Below are 19,852 nucleotides of genomic sequence, written 5' to 3'. Positions count from 1 at the left end.
CTACTAATTGTCACTGTATATAAAACAAATAGTAAGCACCCCTGCACCAATTCCTGTGGCAAACCAATGGTCACATGCTTCCAATCACAAAAAATAACCCTCCATCATCACCCTCAGTCTCCTATTAACAGACCAATTTTGAATCTGATTTACCAACTTGCCTTGGATTCCATGGGTTCTAATCTTCTGAATCAGTCTCCCATGTGGGTCCCTGTGGTAGGCCTTAATGAAGTCCATATACACTACATTAACTACATTGCCCTCATCATCACATTTTGTTATCTTTTCAAAAAAAATCAGGATCAAATCCTAACAAAATCCTGCTAACTGTCTTTGATTAATCCCTGCCTTGCCAAGTGGAGATTAATACTGTCGCTCAGCACTTTGTTCAATAACTCAACTGGCCTGTAACTATCTGCCTTGTTCCTGCTGCCTTTCTTGAATATAGGAACCACATTTCTGGTAGCCACACTATAGGAAGGATATGATTGCACTGGAGAGGGTTCAGAGGAGATTAACCAGGACATTGCCTGGATTGGAGGACTTTAGTTATGTGGAGAGACTGGATAGGCTGGACTTATTTTCACTGGAGTGAAGGAGGCTGATAAATGTATATAAGATTATGAGAGGCAGAGATAGTGTAGTCAAAGTCTTTTTTCCCCATATGCGGGGTAACAAAAACAAGAGGGCATAGTTTTAAGATGAGAGGTTAGTTTTTTAACACAGAGTGGTTGATGTCTAGAATCTGCTGCCAGAGGAGGAGGAGGAATCAGATACAATTACTATGTTTAAGAGGCATGTAGAAAGACACTTAAATAGGCAGGGCATTGAGGAATGCAGTCCTAATGTGGACAAATGGGATTAGTGTAGATGAGCAAAAAGGTTGGCATGGACATGGTGGGTTGAAATGACCCGTTTCTGTCCTCTAGCCATCTCATAACGTAGCCAGCAAAGACTTCTGAAATCGGTCAGGGCACCAATAATCTCCTCCTTTGCCACCCATAGCAGTTAGAATATATCTCATCAAGCCCTCACAATTTATTCCCCTTTTTTTAGCCCTCCAAAACATCTAACATCGCTTCCTTTTTAATGATAATTTCACTGCCCCCTCTCTGAATTCTACAACTACGAAGTCCTTCGTAGTAAATACAGATGAGGAAGATTCATGTAAGACCGCACTCAAGTCCTCTTGCTCCACGCAGAGTTTGCTATATTGATCCCTAATGAACCCCACTCTTTTACTTATTACCCTCTTCCTCTAATATACTTATAACACGCTTTGGGAGTTACCCGAATCTTGTCCACCAGTGACATGTCATGCCCCCTCTTTCCCCTCCTAAATTCTTTTTTAAGCCCTCCCTCTATAATTTCTATATTCCTGAAGGGCCTCCCGTTTTCAGTTCTCTATACCTGCCATGCAATTCTTTTTTTCTTTATTCAGCCTTCAATATTCCTAGATGTGCTGGTTTCTTGGACTTGCTGCCTGTACTGTATCTTTCATTCTTATGGGAACATATTGGCCATGAACTCTCATTATTTCACTTTTGAATGACTCTCACTTGTCCACGATCTACTGGACTGATTCAGTTTTTCCTTCCACATTTGACTGCACTTTCACCCAACTTTACACCTCATCTGTGTCCTACTTCACCGTCAAATTACTTTAGGTCTTTCTTTACAGTACTGGCAAACCTTCCAGCAGTGCTGTTGGACCTTTTACAGTTGAGGTGCAACCTGTCCAGTTTTTACAGGTTCTACCTTCACCAAAAATGGTCTCAATGATCCAGAAATCTAGAGCCCTCCCTTCTATAACATAAAGCCACTCATTTATCTGACCTATTCTCCTCTTCCTATACTTACTAGCACATGACTTTGGAAATAACCTAGAGATTACAGCCTTAGAGGTCCTGCTTTTTCATCTGCTACCTCACTCTATAAATTCATTTTGCAGGATCTCATCCTTCTTTTTACCCAAATCATTCATACCAATATGGGCCACGGACCTCCTGCTTTGGAACATCCTACAAATATTTTGTGACTTTGTTGACCCTGATACCAGGGAGGCAACACATTATTCTGGATTCACATCTGGAAGAGCAACTGCCTGTTCAGCTCACTGTTGAGTCTCCTGCTAATAATACCCTTGGACTATTGCTCGTCCCTGCTTGTGCAGCTGAGCTGGAAGGGATAAAGTATAAAAAATATATTTAAAACTAGGTAATTTGAAAAAGTATAATCTGAGTGCAAGAATAAAAATATAAAGAATCCATGTAAACACCACATAGATTGAAAAATGCAGAAGGTATTATGCTTTCAGCAAAAAGTAGTTATACTCCAGGGTACTTTCTGCAAATTCTGAGCTGGAATGAGCATAGGTTATTCCAGAACGAATCACTAATTTTTTCAATTTTCTCTGACAAGATCATTCAGTGTTAACTAACCCCACTGCTGCAGATCTAATATATTGTAAAAACAATCACAGCAGATTATTTAAATAAAACTCATCACTTTTAAATTGATATTATATGACCTTCACCTCAATATATATACTACATATATTTTATCACTGATAGTATAATTCAATTCTGATTCAAATTGAAATCAATTTCTTTCAATATACACTATGTGATAGTGGCCCATTAGAGAGGCAGATAAAAATTTTGTGTTTAAAAATTCATCCCTGGCAGTTGCCCCAAATGTACTCTGTTGTATTGTGTTAGCAAATTGTACTCCGCCTCTAACATTAATTCCCTTGCGTTCAATAGAAATGAATTTAGAGGCAGTTCAACATGCAGATGCTAACATGTAATGGAATTAGTGCTAGTGAGCAGGGATTAATTTACAGGCATTGCTCTGTGGCTCTGTCCGTAGCCCATTTGGGGGCAACCGCTTTGGTCATCACAGTGTGGGGGAAGCCTTGTTTTATTGCATTCCAACTGAACGGTCCACATCTACAGCACACAGCACGTAATGAAGCACATTCCCTTTCATGCACATTAGCCCAAAGATGATTTTGCACTTTTAAGACATTTGACACAAAGAAACAATTTAAATATCAGTTTTGACTGCAATTTTCTGGGATACACTTTGCTGGTAGAATGTTAACTCCATGAAATAGCTAAATAGTTTTGAGGAAACCCAAATTCTTCCATATTCCCAAAATAGGATTGTTTTGGTTTATTATAACATTCCAATATCATTTCCTGGGGTAGTCTCCTCCAGAATAACCTAAATTGCAGACAATCCAACTACAAGCTCCAGTAGGATTGAGAATAGTATTCCTTTCAAGGGAATTTAGCAACCATCTTTCCCTTCCATTTCCTGCCATGTCAGACCTGTGTTCTCCTGTTTACTGTGGTTTCTAAAAAAATATACATTTAATAGTTTTGTTTCTTTACATTTTTAACAGATGAATTATTGCTATTTTTCAGCGCTGCGAGTTATTTTACTAAATTCACAAAAATACCATACTTCATGGAATTACCTTTACAAACTTCCAAATTATAAGGGCCTGTGCTAAATCCCTCCCTTTGTTGTGTTTCCATTAAAATAGCAGAAAGGAGAGTTCAGAACCATAGAAAATCATGGAAATAATATACAGGGAAATACCTCCATAGTCCATTGTGCCTGTTTCTGCTATTTGAGAGATATCCAATTAATCCTGCTTCCCTGCTCCTTCCCAATACCCCTGCTAATTTTCATTCAAATACTTATCCAATACCTTCTGAAAGTTCCTATTGAATCCTGCCTCCTCTACCTTCCCTGGGAGTGTATTCAAGATCATGACAACTTCCTGTGTAAAATAAGAATCTCTTTACCTCTCCTCTAACTGTTTATCTAATTACCTTAAATCTATTTAATTAGATTTTAACTTAAATGTGCGTTTATATGATCCCTTCTACAAGATGACTTCTGCTGTTCTGGGTTTCTAACAAGACAGTAATGAGACAGGAAACAAATAAATAGCACTAAATCCACAAACCAAACAGAACTCAAGATCACCTGTGTTTGGATACTTAGACATCATTTTAGAATGGCCAGTTCTACATAAGCTCTTGATCTGGGATGATCGATGATGCTGTTCAAGATGATCTTTGGTTTGGCACATCCAAAATAAAAGAAATAATACTGTCATCAATACCAAATGATTTCATCCGAGCGACCCTCCAGTAAGTAAACCAACCATTCAAGAGGACTACAAACTCTGGGACAATGGAAAGGGAGATGGATCAAACCTATCAAAGCCTTGTTAAGTTGACATGAACAACTTTGTTGAGGAAAGTGCTCACGAACCCTCAGCAGCTCTCAACAGCTGTTAATTGAGGACACTGATGTGACTTAACAGCGTAAGAGATGCAGATGCACTTTTGTACCAGGTTCAGGACTGAGAGGCCACTGTGAATGAAAGTTTTGCAGCTGGAGCTTTCAACATCGTTTCTGGTGATTCAGTTTAATCTTAAAGATAAATTTATTTGAATAGAGCTCAGCAAAGGCAATGTTTCAAAATTTAATTCATTTATTCATATCTTTTCCCATAGCCAACTTCTTGGGATTTACTCTGAATCATGTTTGGATGATGTCAACAATTTCAAAACAAAGACTGAAATGAGCTAAGTGATCTTACATGGTGGTGCTGGACCTGCTCTGAGAATCAGAAATTAGTCTAGGCTCCAGAGTGTGTTCCTCTGAGGGTGGAGCTGAGGCACATTGTAGGGATGGAACAGAGGAAACGTTACTGACAGTGGACATGAGAGTGAAGAGATGTGCTTCCACTTTGACAGGCCTTTCCCTTGGACAAATCGTCCCACTTCCTCAGAAGGAAGACACATATCAATGGTTTTAAGCCTGTAGTACACAGATTATGTATTACAAAAACCAGGATCTAAGGATAAAATGCAAAGCACTCATAAACACTCATAAATGGGGTGGCATGATGACACAGCACTTTGTGCTGCTGTCTCACAGCTCCAGCAACCTGGGTTCAATCCTGAGCCTCAGGTGCTGTCTGTGTGGAACTTGCACATTCTCCCTGTGACCATGGGGATTTCCTCCAGTTGCTCTGGCTTCCTCCCACAACCCAAAGATGCACTGGTAGATTAACTGGCTACGTAAATCACTCCTAAAGCAGGTTGGTGGCAAAAGAATCAGAGGGGAATTGATGGGCACATGTGAGAGAGAGTGTAAGTTGTAGGGTTACAGGGGAATGTGAGTGATGGGTTTGCACCCCCAGGAGCTGGCATGGGCTAAAAGGCCTCCTCTGTGTCACAAGAAGTATAAAATGACTGAGTATTTGTATTCTTGCCAAAACAACAGCAAAAAGGAAAGGTACATTTTCATTGAACAGCTAAAAATATTCTGCGAACGTGGAAGAGTCCTGACTCCAATCAAGTACTTAAAATGAATAAACATTTTGTTGAAAAATCAACCCCATTTGCATTCTCCACCATCCATATAATGATCAGCTCAGGCTACAGAGAGTGCATACTGAAGTATCATCCGACCTTTGCTATGCTCTGAGCTGTCCCAATGTTGTTAAGCTTCTGCAAAAGGCCACAGTATTGCATTTTGGATTCTTGCCATGACATTTACACATTACTTTCAAGTGCACCTCTGAGGTTACCTTTCATTTGTAAACCCTAATACGAGAATTTATATCATGAATTTTGATTTAATGTGGCTAATGCAGCCATCCCCTGACATATTCCCATTAAAAAACAATTGTTAAGAGATATTGCATCTTTGCTCTTTTTTTTGGGCAGATTTAAAACAAACAAATTCAATTTGTCTGGCACTTCAGACAATAATATCCTGTCTAATGACCTCATATACCTGGCTTCTATTCTCAAATTGTCCGTCTGGAATTTCTCAACATTCTGCTTCATGTTATGGACCTTACAGTTACTCAGGGGCTCTGATCACTTATACTAAAGCCCATTCTTCTGGTTTGCCTTGGCCTTGGCCCTGCCCAGATAGAATTTCCACAGGGGTCCTACCAATTACAGCATGTGAAATCTTTCTGGCTTTATATCAAACTTAAGCAGATCAGGAAGCACTTGTAGAGATCTAATCCCTAAATACAGGTCAGCAATTGTCATTCATGGGGGCAGGGAGTAGGCTTCCCCTCAGCCAAACATTCCCACTTGCGACAGTACCAAAACATCAGGAAGTGAATCACCTGTTTGTTCCGTCAATGGTTGGGCCAGGAAAGGTGGTGGTAGTGGGAAGGGTCGAATCTCTGCCCGAGAAGAGAGAACAAGGGAGCCCTGGTTCTGGTATGGACAACACACGGCAAATGAACAACCTTGGAAGGGACTGATGTTAAGCTTCCTAAACAGGGAAGTTTCTTTACCACAAATATTTTGGAACAACTTCTGTTGAGGGAAAAAACAAAAAAGCAAAATTCTGCAAATCAACATTTGGTCTGGATTTTAAAACTTACAGCACAGGGAGAGGCATTTCAGCCCATAGTGGCTCTGCCAGTACTACCATTGGAAGCCCATGTTACCATAGAACCATAGAAAAACTACAGCACAGAAAACAGGCCATTTGGCCCTTCTAGTCTGTGCCGAAACATTATTCGGCCAGTCCCATTTACCTGTCCCAGCCTATACCCCTCCAGACCTCGCTCGTCCATGTACCTATCCAATTTACTCTTAAAAGTTAAGAGCGAGCCCGCATTTACCACATCAGATGGCAGCCCATTCCACACTCCCACCACTCTTTGAGTGAAGAAGTTCCCTCTAATGTTCCCCCTAAACCTTTCCCCTTTCACCCTAAAGCCATGTCCTCTCGTACTTATCTCTCCTAATCTAGGTGGAAAGAACCTACTTGCATTAACCCTGTCTATGCCCCTCATCATTTTATAAACCTCTATCATATCTCCCCTCATTCTTCTCCGCTCCAAGGAATAAAGTCCTAACATGCTCAATCTTTCCTTATTACGTGGAAGGTTTGGATTGGTTTACAACAATGATGTGAGGAAGGAAGTGTTTTCTTCAATAGCTTTTCCAGTAACATGGTCTGAGCATCTATCAGCAAGGATCCCTACCATCTGGGCAAAGCTACTGTCAGGCAAGGGGTACAGAAACCTGAAGTTCCACACCACCAGGTTCAGGAACAGCTACCATCCTACAACTATCAGGTTCTTGAAAGAGACCTGCACAACCCTAATCCTACCTCAGCAACGCAACACTACAAATCACTTCTTGCACTACCATGGACTTGCTTCTAATTGTGGTTTTTCCACTCATGTCTTGTTTTGCCGAGTCTTTTTCTTCACTGTCTTGTATAATTTATATATAATGTTTTGTGCGTTGTCTGACTCTACATGCCTGTGATGCTGCTGATACCTGTACCTCACCGTACTTGTGCATACAACAATAAACTTGACTTGACTTGAGAGTTCCAGTGATCTTGGAAGGGCTTGCTAATCGAGCCTGCACTTCAAGTCTCTGCAGGGCTTGAGGCTCAAGGTGCCATGAACACTGGTCATGTTTTGGGGCAATCAATTTAGGGGTCATTATGGCATTAAATATGGCCATTCAGCCCATCGTCTATTATGGATTCTGGAGCAATCGCATCAATACCATTCCCCCACTTATTTCCTGTAACCCATTCTGTCTCACATGTCCATCAACTCCCCACCGATTCTTCCAACAGCCACCTAGACTTGGCATAATTTACAGTGGACAATTAACCTTCCAACCCGCATGCCTTTGGGATGTGGCAGGAATCTGGATCACCCAGGGAAACCCATGTGGTCACAAGGAGAATGCGTAAACTCCACACAGACAGCACTGGAGGTGAGGATTGAAGCTAGGCCATTGGAGCTGTAAGGCAGCAGGTCTACCTGCTGCATGACTGAGTTGCCCTTGCAGGGCATAGGAACTGCAATCGCCTGCTCAGACCAAGGACCAAGCCTGCGGTCAGTGATGGAGTTTGGGCATGGGAGGGTGGGTGGAGTCACAAGGCTCAGGCTAGTGACTTGCTGCTGGGGGCAGAGTTGGACGTGCTCAGAGTGGGGGGTGGAGAGTGAGGCTTGGACTGAGAGTAGGGTGGTTAGGGGGCTCAATGGAGAACTATATGAAGGGGAAATATGTATCTTCCCGTGTGAATGAAAAATCATGCAAGTGGTGTGCACGTTTGTTCCTTCCATGCTATTGGATACCACCTTGGATATATATTGACAACCAAGAAGGGAACCAGCAGAGCTTGCCGTCCAATCTTACCTGCCCACATCAACAAACATATTTTTGTTTACAGAAATTCAGCCACACAGCTGATATAAGTACAATGTGTGCAGAATCTCCAAGTCATCATCACTTCATTGATTCTCTATTACATAATACCCAATCTCTACCACTTGGAATCCCTGTCTTATAAATGCTTATGTCTCAGAAAGTGGAAAACCATGAAAGGTCACAGTCTTTCAGGTTCATCAGCAGATATTGCTCATGCATGTATTAATATGGGTACCAAGGTTCACTTATCCTGTGCTAATGGTGAAACAAAGCAGGAAAGCAGACAAGGTACAGAGACAGGAAAGGTATGATGTATGACTACAATTAGAATTGTCATCAAATCTCTATTTCTTTTCCTGCTTTTTTAATGGTAATTTAGTTGCTTCTTGCTTTACTTGGCTGGTGAACCCCTTAATCTTCCTGCTCTAGATAACTTATTTTCATTTGTCTGGTCTCTGGTAAGACTTAAAGAAATAGGAACAGAAGTAGATCATTCAACCCCTCAAGCCTTCCCCTAACACGATCGGGACTGAATCTTTGAATGTCCACTTTCTTGTTCTATTCCAGTATCTCTTGCTTACCTTTAACATCTGATCTGCATTGATCACAGGCTGCAATAAACACAAAGACAGGCCTTGGGGCCAGAAAATGACAGACATCCACAGCCTGGCTCACCTCAGTCCCAAATCGCTGATCCCTAATGTTCCCTACTTCTAGACCTCCACTTAGGAAAACCATCTCTCAGTGTCTACCCTATCCAACCTCTCAGAATTTTAACAATGTTAACTGGATAGAGCCCTAAACTGCTAAGGGGATTGTAATGTGGAATTACCTCCACACGTCGCTGCTGTATGTGACCACACTATGTGTAGGTATTCACACCTTCTTCACATTGGCTATTGATTGACTTCTGTGAACATACTGCTAATGCTGCCAACCACTGGCTGTGCACTTCAGCAGAGAGTTGGTGTGTTCACTGGTTAGCATCAGTCAACACAGAAATCCAGACCTGGGGCAGGTGCATTATAACTGCAGCAAACGCTGACAGGAGTTCCTGAACTCATTCTCATCTTGGGGAATGGCACAATGTAGGAGAGTTGGCCCCTTGCTTTTCATCACTTCTTTGGAGGCAGTGGAGGAGGTACAGAAGAGGAGAGATGTCCTTTTTCCAGCAAGTGTCAAGACGCCCTCCAGGCACTCACTGCAAACCCAGTGTGAGGTGGGAGAGGCAGCTATGAGTGTTCATTACCAGGGGGTTAAGTCTTATGGACCTGACTGCTACCTGGTGGTTTCATGGTCAGTGAATCTTCAGATGGCACCACCACTAACTGCAACAGTGGCATGCAGTGGTGGATTCAATGGTACTGGCAGAATGGAAGGCACCGTGACTGCAACTGTACACCCCCCCCCCCCCCAGTGAGGGACAGGAACCCCTTTTCTATTCCAGGACAAAAGTGGCAGGCACAATTACATCCTCAACAACGCAGCACTCCACATAAGCCAAGCAACAGATGCACTCAGTAAAAGTCCAACACTTCTCCTGGATCTCAACAGACACCTGCGTCAGACTGTTAAGAAATTAGCCATGTATGGCTTCAATGTACAACCAGGATCTTTTAACTGCTCCACCTACAAAGCACCACTCATATTTTGGTCTAAGAAGCATGACTCATGGATGAGAGCACCTGTCACCACTGCTACCTGGTGAATGGTGTGCACACCGACTCTTTCACTCCTACCACCACTAGGCACAGACAAGGAATGAGAGATTACGGTGGTGGAAAGATGGAGGAGGAGATCAGGAACCTGAGAGCAGAGAATCAATGAGCAGTAGTGGGAGACCTGAGCAAGGCCACTGGCACTGGAGAACCCAGAAGGCAGGGAAATAAAGGGACTAGGTCATGACTGGATAAGGGTACTTGCATACTAGATGTCCCCATCCATTTCTGTCCCCCACTATCCACCAAAAATTGAGCAAAATCCTGAACCTAAAATGTGAGCACTTTCCAACATAAATACTCACAGCACCATGAGGAGATTTAAACTGTCATTTAAATTTCTTGGTTATTTTTGGGTGTGGGGGGGGGTGGTACTTGCAGGGGGTCTTTCCCTCAGAAGATGCATTAAGAACTTCTGTGAGATCTGTTTTACTTAAACAGCACAGCAGCAACCCCACCGCAATGAAGAGGTTTGAGTCCAGAAACAAAATCCAGGTTTGAAGTTACTACCTGTTGGACTGAGCAAGGTTTCAGGAAGTGAGGAGCACCAGGACATAAATGACAACATGGATATTTGATGCCTTTACCTTGTTACAGCCTCACAGAGTGTTGCTGTCCTTTACCATGCCTCTTCTTCTGGGTTTACACTGTGGGTGTCAGCAGTTGTAATGGGAACTGACAGGGATGTCATCATTGTCTTTCTCCCCTAGCCCTGTATGTGCTTATAGGTCCATGCAGCAAGCAGAAGCTCCCTATCATTGGTTTTACCTCAGAAAATAATCCCTACAGAACATCAACAGAAACATCCACTCAATTGGCCCTAACCCTTTTGTACTTCCCTGGGTATCTAAACTATGATTAGACCATGAGGGTATCTAACTATGATTAGACCATGGGGGTATCTAAACCATGATTAGACCATGGGGTGAACATGAGCACATCCCACCTCTCCCCAGATCGCTATACCTGACTACATCGTGATATACCAACCATTTTAACTCTCTGCCAACACCACCTGCTTGAAAATTCCTTGAACATACAGAGTTTTACACCTAATCCAAAATGTTTGCAAGATCCTTTTGCATCACAGTGATCTGAAAACTGTGACAGTGTATGCTATGCAGGGGGCAATTTTCAGCTCTGTCATGTTAAATGTAGGTCAAGGATCAGGCCAAGTGTCAAAGCTGGAACTCTGACCTATGCCAAGGTTCTGCACTGGCTGCAGTGTCTCGTCCAATGTTCCCACATTGCTTCACTACATCATAACAACTGTTGTCGAATCTGCCTGATGTTTTACAGCACACCTAACTTTTCCACTGAGATCAAAGAGGAAGGAAATGGTTAAGACTAATTGGTGGGTGAGATGCACAATGGTAAGTTGAGCAGATACTGTCAGCTTTGTACTGGCAACTGAAGTGGGATGTTTCCTATCGTGGTTAATAAACAGATATAATTAACCTGCCAATTCTTACCTGACCGACATGCTATGTCCACATCCTTTTCAAAGTCTGTCTGTTTAAAATAAAGAAGAAAAATCTGTTAAAACAATAATGACAAAGAACATTCATTGATTTGTATATAAAGATAATTAGTTTGATTTAGCTTTACTCAATTCACAATGAACAACCTGAATTTTTGTAGTTTCAGACTATTTAGATCCTTTTTAATATGTTACAACTTGCATTTTAAGTAGGTTATTGATGGATTTGAACACAAGAAGGCAAGTAAAATGGAAATATGGAAGATGACGGATAATTTCAGATGATAGCTCATTGTTCTGCTCTGTATGGAATGGCTCTTCACATTACAATCATTGTCATATGATACAGACAAAAAGTAGCCAGTAAATCCATTCAACTTGCAATCTGAAAGACGATATAGTATGCCTGGAACTAACAGTGGAAGAACAGAGGAAGAACAAAATCATTTTTTAATCAAATGAAGAGAACTATTCAATTAGATTATTCCATAGGTCTGATGCATGGCAAGTTCACAACTGAGGCAGCACAAAGCAATCCAAAGGATGAATGAGACTGAACTGTTTAAATGAGAGTACCAATTAAACAGTTCAACATAAACCTCGTGGAACAATAGGTCCTTGTTCAAATAAGAGAAATTAAATTCAAATAGCATGCAAAGTATTTGAAATCTCAACATTTGTCTTAAATGACTGATTTTCAAAAATTATTTATTGTATTTCTATTGTGACATTTTAGGAGTATTTTTATGAGTCTTTGTTGTTACGAGCTTGGGTCAAGGATTGGACTGATTATTAGAGCTCCGAGCCTGGTTTATACTAACATTTAGTGAGGTTTCGTGCCGGGAAATAGGTCTTATCCAATGGTCCCATTGCCTCTTTTTTTCAAGTTAGTCTTCCTATGGGTATTATTTAATTGCTTTCCTTTAGTTGAGAAGAAAAATAAATGCAAATGACCCCTTATATTTTCCAACCAAGGAGTGAAACAAGACCAAGAAGATCTGGCTTTGCGATAAATAGATTTCCCTTAATTTAGTGATAAGGGTGTGAAAATGAATGTGCTGGTTAATTTACAGTGCACTGCTACGAGTCTCCACACTCCTAGAGCTGCAGGCGAGTAGAATGATAAATTTATTTTTGCTACACTGAATTCCCTCTTTTTTTGCAGTAAACATTCCATATGAAGAGTCCAAATCCCAAAAGAGTCAGGCAACATTTAGGAGTAGACAGGGTAGTTACACAATAGAGAGATGGTAAAAAGTTTAAGGAATTGGCGTACTATAGACAGTATAAACCAGGGTTCAAGTGACAATTACATGTCCGCTTGAAGAAGAATTTGCTGGTTGACAATAGGACAAATCAGATTAAATCTCAATCTCAGGGCAGGAGATTAGATAATGCTGCTACTTACACCAGCATTAGGAGGTCCCTTGGTGGTGTGTGAAAGCACTTGAGGTTGTCTCCGATTCTACCTCTCTCCTATTGGAGAAGAGGTTGGTTTCTAATTACTGCCCTTTCAGCTGAGATCAAGTGCTCACAAGAGAATTTACAGAAGATCCAGACAGAATCACAGCCTATAGTGGCAAGTTGCCTGTTTGCACCTACAACAATGACCAAGAGGAAAAATTTAGTGGGATGGCACATGTTAGGGCCGCTGGTATAATGATCCACTCACAGCACGTTGTCAAGGTGGCAAACAATTCTGCAGAGTTTATAAGTTTATCAACTGTGGATATTTCTTCCCAACCAGTCCTGATACAGGGAGTCATAAATAGGAAAATAATCGAGCAATATTTCTGGATGTTTCTTACTGTGAATGAGTGAGGTCAATGACTAACATCCAGCATAGACCTGGCTGAAAAGGATTTAAGATGATATAAATATTAATATTATGATCAGGTGGTTCAAATGATGGACCAGCAACTATGTTAACTCTGTTTTTCTCTGTTTGTTGACGCTGCCTGACCTGCTGGGTGTTGCCAGCACCTTTTCCGATTTACTCCCAGTAATTAGTTAGGGATGCAAATGCCTACTGTTGTTGGAAAAAGGGACAATGACGTGGGTGAGGAACTTTATAGCCACCAGATCTCAGGAAAGAATGATACTATATGGTTAGTACATAATACATTGGTATGATATCAAGGCAATAGGTTCATATAGAGCCACTTCAATGCAGTACTGAGGGAATGCTGTGCTGTTGGATGAAATAGTAAATATGTTCCAGCCAGACATACAAAAATTCCATGGCACTATTCAAAAATGACAGCAGGGCTAATGTTCAAACAAATACTTAACTATCAACAAGACCAATTGGAAAAAAATCAACTAGCCATTTATGTCAGTGCTGTTTGTGAAACCTTTGTATGTGTGTATGCTAACCGACATCTGTCTATAAACCAATAGCAATCAAAAACACCTTGGGGTATTCTAGGGAAGCGAAAACCCTGCTGGAAATTAAAGTACTTCCTTGCTTCACTCTAATCCCTGAATAGAGACCACAGTATTGAAGCATTAATTTTTAAAATATACACCACAAATCATATAGTGGGCATTCTCTTTGTTGTGTGGGTCTATTGCTATCAAGGGGATGAGTGCAACCCTTGCAATCAACTAACATAAGCATTCAAGCCAAATTCAGTCTCTAACTATCACCTTTTAATTCTTTTAGAGTGATTGTAGTTGGCCATTAAAGTAATATACAGTAGACATATTACTGCTATCTTGCCTTCTTGCAAAATCAAACTATGACAGGGTTGAGCTTTTTCAGCAAATGAAAGCATGCTAGTTCATTGTGCACAGTTCAGATATCTGCTTCAGTATCAGGACACTTGGGAATGTCAGTAAATCGATGATTTATAAAGAGAGCCAAAATGTAGCACAATTGAACAGAAGAGATATCTGGAGCTTGTAGATATGCCCGATGCATATCTCCCTTTGTCTTTGTCCAGCTATCAGTGCTTTCTTCTCTCACAGAGACAGACACTCTCAGCTGATGCTATGTATTTTGTGCAGCACTGATAAAAGTTGTGGGAACAGATTACTTCCCTAACCTCTGAGCTGAGATTAATGAACGGTCCAGGAAGACCACAGATGTGGATAGTGGGAGAAAAGTAACAAAAAGAATAAAGAAGTTGTGGACAGGAAATGTACAGTAATACAGAATAGGTAGGAATATGACAATACATTCATATTTGAGAAGAAAAACAGAATCAGAGAAGGATTGAATGCAGGAACTGGTCATCTGGTCCATTGTACCTGGGACTATCTGTGAAACAGGTATTCAATTTACCTGGCTTTCTTGCTTTATCCCAGAAGGCTCAAGGATTTCCCCTTTGGATTTTTATCCAATTTATTTTTGTAAGTTACTACTAAATCTCCTTTTCCCATCCTCTCAGACAGTGCATTCCAGAATATAACAACCTGCTGTGCAAGCAATATAGCCCAGACAACCTTACTGTATTTACACTGTCCAAATGCTTAATTGAATTCCTCTTTTGAATCTTTTCTTAAATCTTTACCTTACTTCAATCTTTACCTTAAAACTCCCTGCTCTCAGGAGAAAAGCTCCAACTGCTCTGGACTTTCCACCTAACTCTTTGCAATCTCGGAGGTTAATCAGCATTTGAACGAGAAAGAGCAGATAACATCACAGATTGAAATTCACCTGCATTGAAAGTCACTAAGCTTTAAGGGTATCTGTCTCTCTCCATTGAGGTGCTGATTTTCTATTTCTCTTTCACACACTGCACATTTTCTATTCTTGTCTCAACCTGAATCAGGCCACTTCAATTTGGGTATTAAAAAACAGAAAATGCTGGATATGTTGACCAGGTCAGGGAGTATCTGTGGAAAGAGAAAGAGCATAAATGGTTTGGGTTGATGAACTTTCATCCGAGGACCTGAAACGTTAACTCTGTTTCTTTCCCCATAGACACTGCCTGACCTGCTGAGTATTTTCATAGTTTGTGACCTGATTTCCAGTTTCCAGCATCTGCAGTATTTTGCTTTCTGATTCCCATGTCACTCTGTGATGGTGAGTTGCATCTCTACTGCAAGCGCAGAGCTGACATCTGGGAGCAGGACAAACTGCTTAACGTTTAGACCATATGCAGGCTTTCACTGCTTTATCATCTCCCACAGTTTCACTCACTTAATAAGTTGTGTAGCTGTCCTGAACTAAGTCTACAGTATCCTCTATGACCCAACATAGATAGATCTGTGAATAAGTATTAAGCAGCAGTAGGAATGTATATTTTCTGAATGTGTTATGTGTCAGCTCTAAAGTGGCATGAAATGCACTTCCAGCAATTCCTTTCGGACAGTCATTTTACTGCAAATATTCAAACTTTATTTCACATTAAGGACTTTGCACAGCAAATAACAAGTTTAACAATGTAACATTTGTTATCATTAACTATTATAAGTTAACAAGTAATGAATCACTGCTCTGCACAGCACTTGGAGATCGTCTTGGCTAATACAAATCCCTCAACCCACACCTAAAAGACATATTATCCAGCTGTTCATCTCATTACTGTTTGGGCTCAAATTAGCCAAAAAGTAATTTTACACCAGCGGCCACACATAATTCCACTGTAGTAAAGTGCTTTGAAATGTCCCGAAGTCCTGGAAGAAGCCAAATAAACACAAATTCTTTTGTATTCTACTCTGGGAATGGTTCAGGATCCAACTGTTATCTGAATTTAATCTGCCAAGGTCACAAAGCACTCAACACATACTACAAACTAACTTTGGAGTGCATAGCACTCAATGGCCTCAGATGAAACATGCACGGGAACACACAAATGCCAGCTATAAGCCTTCTTACCTGGCATGGTATTGCCTTGAACACACTCCCTTCCTAGCAGTGATCCTTATTTATCATCAACTCCCTCTCCTTTTGCCTTTCTCTCCTAATGAGAGTGAACAAGGCACCTCCTCTGGTCCTGCTCCAAAGATGCATGTCAAAGGGGCACAAGGCTATGAAATGGGAAGGACTACAGCACTTGGCTCTTTAATTGACTTTGCTGTTCAGTGCATTTACGCTGTATTAAAAATACTGAGCTCTATCCAAGAACATTAAAGAGCATTAAAACTCACAAAGGATATATCAGCCCTGGAACTAGTACAGCGCAAAGTCACCAGGATTAGCCACTGTAAATTGCCAGGTTTTTGTGTGTGTGTGTGTGTGTGTGTGTGTGTGTGTGTGTGTGTGTGTGTGTGTGTGTGTGTGTGTGTGTGAGAGAGAGAGAGAGAGAGAGAGAGAGAGAGAGAGAGAGAGAGAGAGAATAGTTGTGGTATTCTGGGGAAGTTGAAGGAGAATGTGAGGAGAAGAAAATGGGATTGGTACAGGATTAGTGTAAATGGGTGTTTGACTGTTGACATGGGCTCAGTGGGCAGAAGGACTTGTTTCTGTGCTGCATTACTCTATGACTAATTATACCAGAGTGTAAAACTGATGAGAAGTTGCTTCATCTCAGCTTGTATTCCCTTGAATCCATATGATCAAGAGCCTAATTGAGATCCTCAAAAGACCTAACTGAGGCATTTAAACAGATGAAACAAAATAAATGGCATTCAGGACCGAGATATTCAGAGATTATCAATCTTTGAAATGCCCTATATCAGAGTGTTGATGCTTGAGAATATTCAGTGGTGAGACTGCTAGATTTTTAGACTCTATGGAAATTAATCAATTTGGGACTGAAAATATGGAAACAGGGCATCTTTCTATATTGGGCCAAATTTTGATGCTTGTCACTATTTCTTCAACTTGAAGTAAAAATGTTTAAGTTACTCTATGCAATGTTTAGCTTTGCAGTTAGTCACGTTTCAGTGTCTGGCTCAGCCCACGAGCAGTAGATATGAACCAAACCCAGAACACATATTTTGGTCTCAAAGCCTGGTTAGCCTTTAAGCAATGCGTAGGTAGCAATTACTGCCAATCAACCTTCTGGCATGGAAATTATTACAATCACATAGTTTTAATTCTTTAGGTTTTGAATTTTCAGGGAGATGTTAAAAATAGCAGATTTTAAATTTTATCGTTTCTTATTTTTTTATTCTGCATCTTCTGATTCTAATCATTCTTTTCCTCTCTTTCTGACATTAAATTTATTTACTTTAATTTGCCTTCCTCCCCAGTCTTTGCACTAGTTATTTCTCAACACAAATATCTTATTCAATATCTTGTTCTCAAGGGCTTGGGATTGACCCAGATACTGTATTTCTCATTGCACCATCATCAGCTCACACTCTCAACAACCCAGTGCATCAAAAATGTTTGAGTTGAAGGGTGCAGGGACATGTCTAGCTTATTGGTAGACATAATTAGATACCCTATCCAGCAACACCTAGGCCAATATATGCTTTTACACAAATGTTGGAAGCAAAATAATTGACTGATCTCCTATGAGTTGGTGTGTCCATTGGGGTTCAGGTCAGTAATTTCTCTGTGTCTGAAGGTAAAGAAAATGCAAAATCACATGAAATATATCTTGCCTGAGGCAACCTTTAGACCCACTGCTCCCTTGCATTAAGCTTGTTTGCCATCAAAAGTTCAGAGTTTGAAAAATTTGTGTAACCATTTATTTCATCTACTGTCTGCCAAATAATAATAATGTAAACTTAGTGCAATTTTAACTCATTTCAACCAATGAAAAAGGAGGTGGTTTGAATTTGGAAGTCCATCTTCTGCTACACTGAGGACAGGACAGCACAGCATAAAACTGGGCCAGGGCAAAGAGTCCACCCTAACCTGCACTAATCTATGGGCCTGGTTAAATTTTTTGCCAACCTGGGTCTAGAATAAGGAGAGAAACTGATACTAACCATAATCCGAGCATGACCATTTGGGAAAGTGCCTGCTGTATCTCCAGCTATCGGATCTTGGCAGTTCCTCAGCCGACATCTAACGGCATCTTGAACCTGGTCAGCAGAAAAGTAGAGATAAGTTGATAATTAACCACGAGTACACAGAAAGCATGCTGGAAGTTCAGAGAGGTTACTGTGTACTATAATTGATTTACATTCAGTGTAATAGACAGTATCAAGTCTGGGTGAGAAGTCGCACCAACGTGTCATTTTATTGACAGTGCAAGGAAATGAAGTTATAGCATGGCTTATATCATCCATTGATTTCCTCACTTAAAGTTTATCACTTCAAAGCAGATCTGATCTACCTGCCCTGGATTCTGAACTCTTAAACCTCAAGCCTAAAAAAATGAAATAATCTTAGTTTTGAAATTTTCATCTGGCCCTCAAGCTCAGCAGGTTTTGGGGGAGCATACACTAGATTTTCAGTACTCAATGTGTGTGGAGGAGCTTCCTAACATCAACCCTGAAAGGTCTGGGTCATATTTTAAGGTCATGTCACCTTGTTCTGGACTTTCCTACCAGAGGAATGAATTTCTCTAACAAACAGATAAGTTTGTGGTGGTTTAGCCAACCTTTCATGACTCTACACTGCACAGACTCTGCATTGCAAAGGTCCATAATTAAATTAATTAAAAAAGAAGCATATTATCCAAATGGTGAGAGATCGTAAAACTTCAAGGTGTAGAGGGATTGGGATATCCTAGTTTGTGATTCATGAAGGCTAGTATCCAGGCACTGCAAGTACTTGGACAGCAAACAGAAAGTTTATTGCTGGGGGAATTGAATATAAAAGTAGAGAGCCTAAGCTGCAGTGCTAATGACAGTGGGAAGGAAGTTACTGGAAAAATTTTTGAAGGACAGAATTAATCTGCACATGGAAAGGCAAGGGTAGTCAGTGTGGCTTTGTTATTAGGAGATCCGGTCTGATCAATATGACTGAGTTTTTTTTGAAAAAGTAACAAAAATATATTAATGAGGACACTGTGGCTGATGTAGTCCATATGGGCTTCAGTAAGGCTTTTGACAAGGTCCCACGTAGAAGGCTAGTCCAAAAGGTTAGAGCTCATGGGTTATCAAACAAGTTGGAAAATTAGATTGGCTTGGTAAGAGGAGACAGAGGATGACAGTGGAGGGTTGCTTTTGTGATTGAAAGCCAGTGACCAGTGATGTTCCACAGGGATCAGTACTGGGACCCTTACTGTTTCTTATATACAATATACCAGAAGGCATAGCTTTAAAGTGAGGAGTAAAAGCATTGGAGGGAATCTAAGGAAGAATTGTTTTCACCCAGAGGGTGGCTGAAATCTGGAATGCTCTGTCTGAGGAGGTGGCTGAAATCTGGAATGCTCTGTCTGAGGAGGTGGCCGAAACAGGTGCTCTCATAACATTTAAGAAGAATCTTGGCAAGTATTTGAATCATCAAGGTGTGGAAAGCTATGGACCAAATGCTGGTAAATTAATACAGATAGTTGTTGGCAATGGACATGGTGTGTCTGAGTGCTGTATGACTCTCAATTTTATCAGTCCCCTCATTAATTAGG

At 40.8% G+C, this 19,852-nt stretch overlaps 1 protein-coding gene across 1 annotated transcript in view; it reads right to left on the bottom strand.

Moving 5' to 3' along the window:
• The window catches only part of LOC127575107 (adhesion G protein-coupled receptor B3-like), a 609,306-nt gene that overhangs the window by 35,562 nt on the left and 553,892 nt on the right, over positions 1–19,852 (bottom strand). Inside the window, 2 exon segments of the mRNA XM_052024767.1 lie at positions 11,431–11,470; positions 18,267–18,362. Of these exon segments, the coding sequence (XP_051880727.1) occupies positions 11,431–11,470; positions 18,267–18,362 (136 nt within the window).

Source organism: Pristis pectinata, chromosome 10 (assembly GCF_009764475.1).
Source record: "Pristis pectinata isolate sPriPec2 chromosome 10, sPriPec2.1.pri, whole genome shotgun sequence".
NCBI lineage: Eukaryota > Metazoa > Chordata > Chondrichthyes > Rhinopristiformes > Pristidae > Pristis > Pristis pectinata.
Note: the sequence above shows the minus strand (reverse complement) of the source record. Positions and strands in the feature narration are given on the sequence as shown.